Source organism: Eptesicus fuscus, chromosome 15 (assembly GCF_027574615.1).
Source record: "Eptesicus fuscus isolate TK198812 chromosome 15, DD_ASM_mEF_20220401, whole genome shotgun sequence".
Lineage (NCBI taxonomy): Eukaryota > Metazoa > Chordata > Mammalia > Chiroptera > Vespertilionidae > Eptesicus > Eptesicus fuscus.
The window spans coordinates 32,921,809-32,936,215 of record NC_072487.1 but is presented as its reverse complement, the minus strand read 5'-3'; the positions used below and the strand labels follow the sequence as shown (position 1 = coordinate 32,936,215).

At 45.2% G+C, this 14,407-nt stretch overlaps 1 protein-coding gene across 3 annotated transcripts in view; it reads left to right on the top strand.

Moving 5' to 3' along the window:
* Positions 1-14,407, top strand: part of SMARCA2 (SWI/SNF related, matrix associated, actin dependent regulator of chromatin, subfamily a, member 2) — a 182,252-nt gene that overhangs the window by 1,384 nt on the left and 166,461 nt on the right. For 2 of the 3 annotated variants that reach the window (XM_054727542.1, XM_054727540.1), the window contains exon 2: positions 13,748-14,010. In XM_054727542.1, the coding sequence (XP_054583517.1) occupies positions 13,786-14,010 (225 nt within the window). In that variant the 5' untranslated portion in view covers positions 13,748-13,785. Of the gene's footprint in view, positions 1-784; positions 1,050-13,747; positions 14,011-14,407 lie in introns of those variants that run through there. The other variant, XM_054727541.1, reaches the window with a different exon arrangement.

Genomic DNA, 14,407 nt, shown 5'->3' with positions numbered 1-14,407 from the left:
GAGACCCAGTGGGAGCTTTAATCCCAACGATAACATGCACCCATCTTTCTGGGTCTCTGCTTTCCAGTGGCTCTATTCCCATCCCAACCTGGTTAACCCCTTCTGCTTTCCCCCTCCGTCTTCCCTCCTCCCGTTTGCGTTGCAAAACATGGCCATGCCTTCTGCAAAGGTGTCGCGATGCCCTTCCCCAAATACCCGGTCCGGCGCGCCAGCCCCTAGCCACCCTCCGGCTGCGGGGCGCACTCCGAGTCCAGCGCTCCGGGTGCCCCGCACCGGGCCTTGCAGTCCGGGCTCAGTTGCACCGCGCGGGCCGGGCGCAGTAGTGCGGGCTCCAGGAGACACCCGCGCCCTGATGTGGGCACTCGGGCCGGTTTCCGGTACACGCGGGGAAATCGCCTCCTGCCAGTGCTGCGCGCTCGCCCCCGCCGCCTGGGTTGCATTAGTATTTTTATCCGGGTTGCAGTTTGCGGCTGATTTTGGTGAGCGCGGGGCTGGCCGGACTGCTGGGGGGTGGGGGTGGAGGGAAGTTGGACGCGGATCAGGCAGGAAAAAAAGTTTGTCAGGGCAGCTAAGTAGGGTGGGGTGGGGGTGGAGGGGGGTGGCGAGCTCCCGTGGCTCGCGTCTCCGAGCCCTCGGGGCCGACGCGAGTGTGTTTGCGCGTGAGTGTGAGCGTGTTGTGCGCGCCGGGGCCAGTGCGTCGGGAGCAGCGGCGCGGGCAGATGCCCCTGCTCGCGCCCTCCCCCCGGAGGCCGGGGACGACAGGCGAGGTCGGTGGCGGGGGCAGGTCGGGGTGGCGTGTGCGTGTGGCTGTGAGTGTGAGTGTGCGCGCGCGAGCGGCAGAGAATCAGGAAGTCACAGCAGCGAAGCGCACACAGACATGTTTGATCGCCGTGACATGACGCGCGCGAGCGAGGAAGCGGCGGCCGGGGCTGGGCCGCGGGCTCCGGCGCGGGCCTAGGGCTCCGGCGGACCCCGGCTCCGGGCCGCCGACCGCGCCGCCACCGCAGGCTCGGCGAGCCCAGCGCCTCTTTTTGTTCCGCGGACCCCAGGTAAGGAGCCTGCGTCGCCGCCACCCGCTGGGTGCGGATCTTTCCAGTACTTTCCCCGCCCGCTCCCTCTGGGTTCCCGGCTCGCGGTTCCTGCAAAGTCAGGCAGGCGGCGGGGAACGGGCTCCGTGCCCTGCGATCGATGGCGTGGAAACTTTCCAGCGGGAGGCGTCGCGAGGGGGAAGGAGAAGGCCTCCCTGGCTGTTGTCGCTTGTCAGTTCTTTCTCCTGCGGGTCCCGAGAGGGGAGTCGCTGCTCCCTGTGTGTTGCACATTCAAACTTCGGGCCTAAACGTGCCTCCAACTCCGGCAGGATTTTTACTCCAGCGGTAAAATAAATATTCAGAGTTGTCCGCTTGATCTTGCCAGGCGTTTGGATTTTTAAAAAGAAGGAGACAGGCTCGGGGGTCGAGGGAAGTGGGGGGTGCTGTGCAGAATCCATTCCTTCTTTCGTGTCTGCCCCGGGTGTTATGTAATTTTAGGAGCACATGGGTGCAGAACCCATGTGGGCTTGTCCCCTCCTTTGTTTATGTAACTTTTGGGAGAGTTTTGCAAGGTTGTCGCCTGTTTTCCTCCCTGCCTGACCTGATGGAGAGGTTGGTGCTTTCGGAAAAGCAAAGGGACCCCGGTTCGTGTCACCGTTGTCATTAGGTGCAGGCTGTAGTCCCAAGTGTGTGTAATGGTAGAGCACAAGGAAGACATTAAGGATACACGTTTGTCTACTTGTATGGAGTGGTTACTTTTCACGTCTGTGTGTTACCAATAGCGGGGTTAAATTTTAAACTTCCATTTCAAAGGACTTACTTATTTACATCTGGTTCTGCCATGCCTGTAGGAACAGAATGCTTGTATGAGCAGAAAGACTGTTGCTTGCATGTGGAGAAAATTCCTGCCCAACCAGTACAACTCAGAAACCACTGAGAGTTGTACTAAAATAAAAACCATGCCCAGGGTTGTATGTGTGTGTATTTTCTTACAGAGACACATTCAGATGTTTTGGGTAATATTTTCCACCATTCATTTGGGGGACCACTACCCAAGGCTGGTTTGCCCACACTTGGACTTGGTAGGCTTCCAGCCTACTGCTTAGCACAGTGGCAAAGTGTTAAGAGGTGTGTCAGGTTTGAATTCAAGGTGGTGCATTGTTATGCAAATTGAGACACACTTTTAGGAATCTAATAGCCCTTTTTATTCTAGATTTTTTTTTTTCCTTTTCTTTTTTAAAGCTTGCAGACAACTCAAATGTTAGCTGCTGGAAAGAAGGGATTTGGAGATACTTATTAGGTGCAAATAATATTTATTGGCATGGACTAAAGAAAAAACACACCTTCTAGACTGAGGCCCATCTCTCTTGTTGGAAGGCATTAAAGAGAGACGTTGTGTTGGTGAAGAACATTGTAGAATAAATTAGGAGTTTGCGTTACCAGGACCCTTGAAGAATTGGCAGAGGTGAGAGAGTGCTTCCTTCAATGCAGCCTTTCTCTTCTGAGTTACATCAGTTACATGCCAGCTTCTGGGCTAGCTGCACTGTGGTGTTTCACAGAAAATATTCCCTGCAAGTGTGTGTTCAAAGCCGCCTTAGATCTTTTCTTTTGTTCCATTTTAAAGTGGCTTTTTGAGCATTTCTCGTCAAGTTTCTTGAAAAGTGCTTTGACCAACACAGGAGGCTTGGAATTTGACACACACACACAAAAGTACCTCAGCTTGTATTATATTGTTAATACTTGAATCCTGTTTAAAATATTTCTGACAGTATAACTAGAAGGTAAGACTTCGGCAAATAATTATTTAAAACTTTCTCCCTTTAATTAAGTTTAAAGTAAGTCATTTTACTGGCCAGTCTGCAAGCACATCCCATTCTTCTCCAGGAGATAATTGGGATGCCTCTTATATTGCTGTAATATTTTGACATTTCATTTTTAAAGGCTTATTATGTATTCAAGCGAGAGCATAAAAGAGAAAACTTTCATAAATTATAAAAGTGGTGCCTGCCCTTCTTTCCCTTTAGAAGTCTTCCTTTGTAAACAAGGCCTTTGTTTGTCAAACTCTCTTAGGTCAGCAGCTTTGTGATACTCCAGAGAAATAATAAATCGCTATTTATGACATCTTGACGGGCTGCCATGAGAACAACTGAATTACCACAGACAGAAGGCTAAGGGGTGTTTGCCGCCACTAGCTTATTGAAGGTGTGTTGGTAGAACCTGATTTAACCACCAGAAGTTTTGATATCTCACTGTTTCCGGTCGAGATCATTTTAAGGAAAGTCATAGACAGTTGCTTCCCATGAGTGGACTTCGAAAGCTCTCAGTAAATGAGTCACATTTCTCCAGTACTTCTGATGAAGAAGTGAGAAAATTTCTATAATGTAAAAGCCATATTTGGAACCTACTTCTGAATTTTTTCTTGTCACTTTTTTTTTTTAATGTAAGAGAATTATCTTCTAATTTACTTCTATTCCTTAAGTGTGTTCTGTAGATTGTTTTTGACCAATTGAGGATACCGAATTTTCTGTCGTCTTTGCAAGAGTTTGTATTATGGAAATTTCATCTCTAGCCAGTTAGTAAACTAAACTCATGGATCATCTCATTAGTAGTTGGGAATAGAAAATACAGAAATATGGTGGTAAGTTATTTGGTAGAGTCTTTTAAAAAGTTCTGTGTTTTCTACAAAAGAAATTGTGACTATATTTCTAGGAAACACAGGAGTCTAAAACTTAGCTCTGTCAGAGCCATTGTGAAAGGTAACATATTTATCTTCCTAAGATATCTATTCCAAGTTAAATGGGATCTTGCAATATGGGTTTGGAAAACTTTACAACGTTATTACTATTTATTATGACTTTATTTTTTCTCTTATTAATGTAGCACTTTTCCTTGTAGGTATTAAGTATTCAGGATATATTAGAGCCTTTAAGTAATACCAGTCTTGAAGATACAGTCAAAGGTACTTGAATAATTATAATTTAGCAAAACATAATAGAGCTGACAAAATTCAGGAGCTAAATAGTTGGGTCTTTTGAATGTTGCATATAAACAATATTTAATTTTAATTATGAGTTCATTACTCATTAATTCACTCACTTGGAATGATGTTTTAGATATAGAAAACAGGGTTTTTGAAATGTTGACATAAGTAGTCCCCTTCCAAACTTCTGGCTTTATAATACATTATTATATAACTAAAGCCTACCATGAATTATGATGTTTTGTTATAGATATAAGACTTTCAGAACATTTAGACAGTTATAAACAGGCTATATGCCTCTATGTTTTAAAATCATTTAAACTGTAACAATATCCTATTGTAGTTTTAGGTATATAAGCATCAACTTAAGCCTTAGTCTTATAACCATATAAAATCTATCTCTAGTCAAGTACTAATGTTTTAGAAACTTTCCAGAAACTGAACTAATTTAAATTTGGGCTGGCCTCTTTGTAAATTGATGAATGGAATGCACAGAAGTTGAAATAAATTTAAAAATTAAAAGCCATTAAATATAATTATAGCCCACCCCTCTCCTTTTTTAAAATAAATGGTTTTATTTACTGATGAGAGAGGAAGGGAAGGAGAGACAGACAGACAGACATTGATTTGTTGTTTCACTTACGTACGCATTCATTGGTTGCTTCTTGTATGTGCCCTGACCAGGGATGGAACCCACATCCTTGGCATATCAGGTCGGTGATCTAACCAACTGAGCTACCTAACTAGGGCTCCTTTTTTTAAACGGAAATCAGAATTCTCTGACCAAAAAGAGTCAGGATATGTTGGTTTATGTAAGTCATCCAACTTGGAAATGGAATGTCCATGAGGGTAATAGCCCTCTCCCACCTCCCCACTGTGCTTTCGAACCAGGCACTCAATGGCTTTGAAAATATTTGCAACATTCTTGTAGCTTGCTGTTGTGCTGTATTCCTACATGTCCTTCCTAAAATGTTAGTAAGCAAAATTCATAATTCTGTAAAAAATAAATGACCTACAGTTGAGAACTTATGTGTTTTAAAGAATGTACCGGAACGTGTAAACATGAATAGCAAATAGTAAACTGCACGGGCCATGTGATACGGGGAGAGATCAGGGTGAGCACTCTCGGGCCCATGGGATTGATAAGGTCTTCTCGATGGCGTAGGGTTGCTGCTGCAGGTGGGCAGAGGTGGGGGTGACGGACTGTGATCACCTGAGATCAGAAGAAAGTCCTGAGAGCACAGGGACTGAGCCTAAAGATTCTGTGAGAAGACCAATGTACCACTTTTGACCTGGTTGCCCAGGACAAGAGGGTCCAGGTGGGGAGAATTTTCAAAGGATAAAGTTGGAGATGGTAGAAAGACCCGACTTCCAGGTTCATGTGTGAATATTTTACCCAATGCCTACTGGAGGCTTGTCCCTCAGAAGTTTTGAGCAAGGCTATTCATGAACAAAAAATATTTTAGATGAACCTGACAGATTGTCGATTCAAGGCCAGGATGGGAACTGAGGCCTTTAGAAGGATCCTTGGGATAATGTGCATTTTCACATGACAGCTCAGCAGGTGTCATCAGTGTAATATTTCACTTGATTCGTATCAAAGGTGAGGCTGAAGCCGCTATTATTATGCTTATTTGCAGATGAAGAACTTGAACCTCAAAGAGGTCAAATGAACTACCCGGTGACTTTCTTAATGGCATACAAATGTGATAAGTGACCATTATTCATTTTAATTTCAAGAAGGATTCCTTCTTGAAATTTTGTCCCTACTACAAACGTTGTGGCGTATCAAAGCTCGTCTGTCGCATAACAGAATGTGATATTGGAGTTTTGGTGCCACAGTGTGCCATGTCCACCGGAAGAGTTTTAAAGTATGTATTTCAGACTCTTGTATGTGTTTAATGTATAAACATTATCTCAGCAGACAGAGAAGAAGGTGACTGCCACTGATGCTTATCAGCATCCCAAATGAGCTTGCCTTGCAAGGGGACTAACGGGACGTAGGCAGGACCGTCACATGGAAAAACACACACACACACACACACACACACACACACACGCACACACAGCACAGTACACTGCAGGTGTCGCGCTTTCAAACTAGCTGTCATTGACTTGTTTGGTTTGGTTCAGTTTTGACTCATTGCCTAGCAGTTTGGGTTCAAATGACTTTTAGACACAGCAGTTACCCATGGTGACCTTTATAACCACCCCTGGAAGTGATTCCCAGCTCAGAGGGATGCTCTGCAGAGCTGCTCTTTGGTTGAGAGGTTTTCTAGTACTTTGGGATTTCTGGTGAACACTCTTTTTACAAGATTTTTTCCTTTGTGGAAGCATTGGCTGTCCTCACGCGGCGGTCAGCGAGTTGCAGCACAGGTAGAAGGTGTCTCCTGGGTGATGGTGCTAAGAGCCAGGTTCCTGTGAGGCTGTGCCTGGAAGCGTGGGACACTCAGTGGCCACCGCAGAGTTTGCCATCCTCCGTCTGGCACAGAGCTGCCTCCGAGCCTTTGCCAGGTCTCACTCGGAAGGATGGTCCCAAGGCAGTTTATTTAAAGGGAAGGTAGCAGCTCTCATCTTAACGTGTTTCCGTGACTCAACGATGGCGAGTTCACAGAAGCCCAACAAACTTCCAACCCAACCACTTCTTTGAAACATATTCCACTTTGCATGGGACACTGACAGGAATAACCACAAGGAAAAGGTTTTCCGTGCTTTGCTACAGTTTGGGTCCAGCAGTGTGTAATGTCAACTTGCAGCCCAGCGTGGTTTTTATCCGTGGCACAGACCACGCTGTGCACTGTTTAAAGTTGCACGACTGAGACCAAGAAGCACAGGGCTTTGGTAATACCACCTAGCCCAGTGGACGGCAAACCGCGGCTCACAAGCCACATGCGGCTCTTTGGCCCCTTGAGTTTTTAGCAAAGGCCAGCTTAGGAGTACCCTTATTAAGTTAATAACAATGTACCTACCTATATAGTTTAAGTTTGAAAATTTGGCTCTCAAAAGAAATTTTAATCGTTGTATTGTTGATATTTGGCTCTGTTGACTAATGAGTTTGCCGACCACTGCCCTAGCCCAACAGCCTGGGCCTCTAAAAGAGAAACTTCTGGTAGATTTTTCTTTATCTTCATTGCTGCTCTCCTGACCCAGCTCCGCTCCCCCATTAAGCTTAGCGGCGCAGCGGCCCAGTTCTAGAGCTGTGGCTACTTCTTGTGGGAAATTATCAGTTCATTTCTAGAGAAAGCTACATAGAAGCAAGAGGCCCTTCAGGTCGGGAGAGACACTCTGAGTCAGCAAAATAACTCTTTTTTTTTTTTTTTTTTTAACTTATCTTTACTGTCTCCTGAGCCTTCCTACAGAACAGCCAGGAAACTTGAAAAGACTGAGTTATTCTTAGGGATGTGAACTGGGCCTAGTTTCCACCTTTAGCCTGCACCCCAGTCTTTCTGTAGATCCTGCAGTGATAAACATCTGCTGGAGAGCTAAGATTTCCCGTCTTTCTTATGACCTGTGGTGGAAAGAATTCTGGAGGATGTGTTGCCTAGTCATGATGGTGGCATTTCCTCAAGCTCTTTCTGCGACTAGAAAACAGAGTTTCTAGGAAGTGTTTGTATGTTTCTTTTTATGTCAAGGCCTAGCTGACATGCCACCTTCTCCGTGCAGCCTTCCCTAACTCCCTTTCCAAGCTGCACGTCATCTCTCCTGCCCTGGGCTGTGTTGGACACTTGAGCTATGCCCCTTCTTGTCTTGCAGGAGGTTCCATTTCTCCTCCTCCCTCTCTCCCCGCTGTGTATGGATTTGTGCTCTTTCCCTGTCAGACTTGCAGCGCGTGGGGTAAGGAAGCCCTCTGGTCGTTTTGCACATGCCTTGTGCCCAGGGAGAGTCAGTACACTGGACATTGATGAGTCAAATTGGGCCCCCAGGATGTTTGATTCAATGGCACTGACCTCTTTAGTTCATGACATTGTCTCCACCTTATATTCTCTCTAAGGCTTCTCTTTACTTCTCTGCCCCTTCATAAGTTAATATGTTATCGCAGCCATGCCCAACTGGTGTGGCTCAGTGGTTGAGCATCCACCTATGAACCAGGAGGTCACGGTTCAATTCCAGTCAGGGCACATGTCCGGGTTGCAGGCTCGATCCCCAGTAGGGGGCGTGCAGGAGGCAGCCAATCAGTGATTCTCTCAACATTGATGTTGCAAAATCTCTCTCCCGTTGTTTCCATCTTTGTTTCTCCGTCCTGTGCTTTCCACTCCTATCATTGCTGCATGCTCTCCGCACACGGGTGGGTGGCCTGGCCTGATGGGTGTAGTGGCTCAGCATTGCCTGGGAGTCGAAAGTTACAGATGTGACTTTGATCAAACCAGGTGGTCCCTTCCTACCTTCATCGTTTCAATGGGGATGTGACAAAAATGTCTTCTCAATTTAAGTCACTAAAATGATTAGGAAGCACGTATGGGTGTGTTTAAATATATACTACAAGTGTGGGGGTCTTTGGTATTTTTGCGGATTGCAGTAAGACAGGAAGGTATATGCTTGCTCATGGTTGTGATGGTTGGACTGGTGACCCTTAAAATCCCATGAAGTTGAGCTGCTTTTAATATGCAGGTGGGTGCGCTGTGGCTTTCAGCGAGGGAAGAGGAAGGAGACTGGGGCTGAGGGAAGATGTCTGTGGTGGTTGGAGTTGTGGGAAGCTCCGAACCTTTATTTTTAAAAACACACACTCACCAGTTGTAAAGGCAGGAACTTCGGGAGGAGAAAAGACATGGTGTACTGCTGAAAAATTCTTGGCCAAGAATACAGCGGCCTGGCTCTCGGGGAGTGCTGGTCTGAGGTAGAGAAGCGGATGGGGAGGTTAGAGGACTAGCATTGCTTGTATGGGGAGGCCACTGTGCCTTACCTCGGCTCCATCCCCCACCCTCCACACACACACACACACACACACACACACACACACACACACACACACATTTTCTTCATTATATTGGCCACGTAATTGTGGAACCCGTTGTTCTTTTCTGTGACAATGTAAAATTCCCTCCCCCAACACAAAATAAAAATGAGTTTTGGGTGTTATCTTGTGGACAGATCAACCACTACCCTATCAAGGTTATCTGAGCTCTCCTCCCTCACCACCCGGTCTGCAGCCTTTCATTGCTGCAGAAAGGAAGGGGGATGGATTCCTAGGGATACCTGCAGGGCCGATGAGGGAGAAGCCCCGTTGGCCAATCCTGGGCTTTAAACCTTAATCGTAGTAACTTAGTAACAACATGCCCGGCTGCCAGAGGCTGGTTCCTGTTCTCATTTATTACCCACCCCCCTTGCTTTTCACTGTGGGGAGGTTTCATCCGGCACCTGAGCTGTGCTGTCAAGTTGCCACCAGAAATGAGGAGGCCAGGACTGCGCCGCATCCGTGAGAGGTACACACACCTGTGATGGCAGCAAGGCGCCCATCCCGGGACAGCCCAGATCCGGCCACAGAGCCTCCCGGGAGCACCTCACGTGCAGGGAGGTCGCGAGATGCTCCCCGTGGTTGGATAGACAGACGGAGGGAGCCTGGAGATACTCCTGTCCCAAGCCCAGCAGAGGCCTAGAGACCCGAGGGAAGAGCACTTTGCTCAGGGCCCTGGAGTTAGTATTGGCCCTGAGAGGGAAGGCTCGGGTCCCTGGACTCCCAGTCGGAAGCCAGAGAGGACCGCTTTCAAGGTGCGTGATAGCCTAGATTCCTGCCAATCATGAGCCCAGTGGCACGGGGGGGCGGGGGGGCATTTTACTAGACTGTGCTATTTCTCTGAGCTAGTTTCTCATGTGTGAGTCATGCTATGTAATGGACACATTCGTTAAGTTTATGCATCTGAATGTCTTCTTAGTAAAAAGTTAACTGCATAGTATTACTATCCCCCTTATATGTCCATACTTTCCATGTTCCTTCTCATGTGTTTTTCACTTTTAAGTTTTTGGTAGTTTCCTGTAACAAAAAATGAGGAGCATAGTTCTGGGGCTGTGTGTAGGTAATCACAGCATTCTGTGAGATTCCCAGATGAAGATGATCATATTTGTAGAAGGGAGTATTATAGGTAATGTACATTAAAACATGAAAAGTAGGACTACCAGGCAAAGTACTTGTATGGTCATTGTTCAGGTTTGTGGTATATTATTGTCGTAGCCATTGAAGCCTATTTCAAGGTAAATTATTACTGGAAGTAAGCAATTTCCTCTTATTCACAAAAAAATAAAGGGATGTGTTAGTTTGCTGACATACATAAAAGAACATAACTTGTAGTGCCCCTGAATTGACGTCGGCTTCCTAAATTTAAAATGCTGACTGAACGTGTGTGTGTGTGTGTGTGTGTGTGTGTGTGTGTGTGTGTGTGTGTGTGTGTGAGTGTGAAGGGGTGGGCTGCCAAAAAATGTTACTTCCGTCTGCTTTGTTAATCACAAAGAATAAATAATAACGTTTGGCTCCCTAGAGAATTCAAGGCTATAATTCACCTGCGAGGCTTCCCTGTTTTAGAAACCGCTTGGACTACGTTTTTGGTCGCGGCTTCTATCAGCAAAAGAGTTTGAGTGATCCCCTGCTTGTATTCACTCCAAAGCAGCCTATCATCGCTTCCCGTTTTAGCTCTAACTCATCAGAATGCCCTAAATTCTTTTTTTTTTAAATTTTTACTAAAGTATAGTTGGCATATACAATTGTTTTAGTTTCTGGTGTGCAACATGATGATTCGGTATTTATATGCCTTGCAATGTGATCACCACAATAAGTCTATTAACTGTCATCATGCAATGTTATTATGATACTAGAGGCCCGGTGCACTCGGGTTGTCCCTCAGCCCGGCCCGTGACCTCTCGCAGTCCGGGAGCCCTCGGGGGATGTACGGGAGCGGGCCTAAGCCAGCAGTCGGACATCCTTAGTGCTGTCACAGGTGGGAGAGGCTCCCGCCACCACCGCTGCACTCGCCAGCCATGAGCCCTGCTTCTGGCTGAGTGGCGCTCCCCCCTCCACCCCCCCGCCCCCCCGTGGGAGCGCACCGACCACCAGGGGGCAGCTCCTGCGTTGAGCGTCTGCCCCTGGTGGTCAGTGTGCATCATAGTGACCGGTTGTTCAGCTGTTTGGTCGATTTGCATACTAGCCTTTTAAAAATATTTTTACTATATTTCCTGTATTGTACACTACATCCCTGTGGCTTATTTGTCTAATAACTGCAAGTTTGTACTTCTTATTCCCCTTCACATTTTTCACTCATTCCTCACCCCTTCCACTCTGGCAACCATCAGTTTGTTCTGTCTGTGAGTCTGTTGCTCTTTTGTTTTGTTTATGTGTTTTTCTCTTGTTTTTTTTAGATTCTATGTATAAGTGAAATCATATGGTATTTGTCTATGTCTGACTTCTACCCTGAGTTATTGCCTATGCTTTTAAGATTTCTTTTTTCAATTACAGATTACATTCAGCATTATTTTCTGTTAGTTTCAGGTGCATAGTATAATGACTAGACAGTCATACTTTACAAACTGGTCCCTGTGAACACATCTCAGACACTGATTGCTCTATAATTTTTATATATACAATAACTGAGTCTGTTAATAGTTTGCCCTTGAAATTGTTGTTTCAGTTCATTCAGGTTTTTTTTTGAGCACTTACTGCAGGCTGGTCAGAGGTACTAGGGATACAGGAGTGAAAAAGAGTCAAACCTGTCTTCATGGCCTTCATAGTCTAGAGATTCTGCGAGAGGTGATAGTAGGTAGCTAAGAATGGAACTAATTTTGGTTGTTTTTTTTTTAAAACCTCTACTTTCACTGTGGTGAGGGCCTTGTTATAGGTGACTGGGCCTTTGTGGTCTAATTCTATCCCTGCCACTAAGCAGTGAGCAAGTAAGTCTCTTATAGTGTCTCATTCTGTATTTTGTGAGGTTAACAGCAGAAAGTTTTTGTGTGTACAGGTGTGTGCCCCCAGATAGCATACTGTGTAATAATTACGATCAGTAGTGGCATCCAGCTATCTCTCTAGGATCATTGATCTCCATCAGAATTTGGAAAACCACTATTTACTCGTTTTTGGCTCATGTACCCACCCCATGAGGGAGCTCCTCAGTGGGGATGCCAAGAAGTTGTAGAGCGTGGGTGATGGAATATTACTTTGCTGAAATAGACCCAGAATTGACATACCTCATCTGTGGTGGGCCCTGATCCAGTCGTCATGGATGACTTCTTTGGGAATATTGGACCACAGAGAGGCCTGGGACGAATTCTCAGCTGTCCACCTTGTCTTCAATCGGCTGGCAGGAGGACCACATCTTAAACTGATCCTTCTGATCACCTCTGGTTTTGTAGAGGTGGTGGGGGAAATAATGCTAAAAAAGAGTGGTCAAAGGAGAAGAAAACACTAATTTGAAAAGATATAGGCATCTTTATGTTCCTTGCAGTATTATTTACAATAGCTAAAACATGGAAATGGCTTAAGTGCCCACTGATAGATGAATGGATAAAGAAGATGGAAATTGCCCTAACCAGCTTGGTTCAGTGGATAGAGCATCAGCCTGCAGACTGAAAGGTCCCAGGTTCGATTCCAGTCAAGGGGGCATGTACCTTGGTTGCGGGCACATCCCCAGTAGGAAGTGTGCAGGAGGCGGCTGATTGATGTTTCTCTCTCATCGATGTTTCTACCTCTCTATCCCTCTCCCTTCCTCTCTATAAAAAAATCAATAAAATATATTTTTTTAAAAAGAAGATGGAAATTACTCAGCCGTTAAAAGGAAGGAAATCTTGAGGGCAGTATTATGCTAAGTGAAACAAGTCAGACAGAGAAGACAAATACCGTATGATTTCACTTATATGTGGAGTCTTTAAAAAAAGCCATGAACAAACAAAACAAAATCACAGAACAGATTGGAAAGGTGTTGAGAGGAGTGTGATATGGGTAAAGGGGGTCAATTGTATGGTGATGGATGGTAACTAGATTTACAGTGGTGAACACTATGCAGTGTATCCAAACATCTATAATGTTGAACACCTGAAATATATATAATCTGAATACCAATTTTATAATAATAATAATAATAATAATAATAGATGGCTGCTTATTGTGCCAGGCAAGAGACTGTGTTTTTACATGGATTGTTGCATTACACTCTCAGCTAATAATTATATCACATGGATATGTGAACCCATATTTGTCTGATTCCCATAACCTCTGCTTTACCTATGATTGGGGATTCTCTTTCATTCTCAATTTATGGAATTGTACTTTTTCGCTATCTGGGATTTTAACTACCTAGGATTTTCTATGAAGTTTTGAATGTCCATTTACTTAAGAAAATGGATGTCGGTTGGATATGTTTTAAGGGGTTATATTTTAATGGCTTTGGGAGGTTAATGACTTGTTAGGTGCCCCAGCCAGTAAGTAATGGAGAGCATCTGTTGGCTTCAGTAATAAATTTCAAACTTGTTCAGAATTCTGCTTATGTGCTAAATTTGAGTTTCTCCAGTGAGTACTTTTTGTATCTTGGATGATTTATGTCTTTCTGGGGAATCATTTAGAGTATATTTTTCTTTTAAACAAGTGGTCTTCATAAAGACTAGGGCAGATGGATATATATCACACTCAAACATCTGGATCAGGCAGGGCAGTTCTGTTTGATGTTTGTTATAAAAATGGCACCGTCAAATACTAACAACTGTTTTATTCTGATCTTAACATCATGTTGAAAACATTCCTTTTTTTCCCTTCTTTTCAACTCAGGATCATTGTGCTGATTGGCAGAGACACGGGAGAAGTAGATGTCCACACCCACAGACCCTGGTGCGATGCCCCACCCAGGGCCTTCGCCAGGGCCCGGACCCTCTCCTGGACCGATTCTCGGACCTAGTCCGGGACCTGGGCCATCCCCAGGTTCCGTCCACAGTATGATGGGGCCAAGTCCTGGACCTCCAAGTGTCTCACACCCTATGCCTACGATGGGGTCTACCGACTTCCCACAGGAAGGCATGCATCAGATGCACAAGGTAAGCGGTGGTTCTCCTGTTCAGTCTCATCTTCTGGGTCCTGGACGGCTGATATCCCTGATAACCCCTGCCCCCCTGTTTCTGCTGTTTTTACGAGAGAAGCGAGGTCTTTGTCTTACCCTGAGCATTATTAAAAACATACCTTCTGAGGCTCGTTTATTGGTACAGATGTTGCACCAGTCAGGAAGATCAGATCGTGGCTTTTTAAAAAGACAAGATAGAGTATGCAGTTCTGCTAGTTAAATTCTCTGATGTATGGGTTGCAGCTATTTTGGCTTGGTGAATAAGTGTATAAGTGAATAAGTCTGACTATATGTGTTAAGTAACTTTTATCAGCCACAAATGAACATATTGAGAATTACTCTTTCTTTAAAATGTTGGTATTTATTTTAAAAAT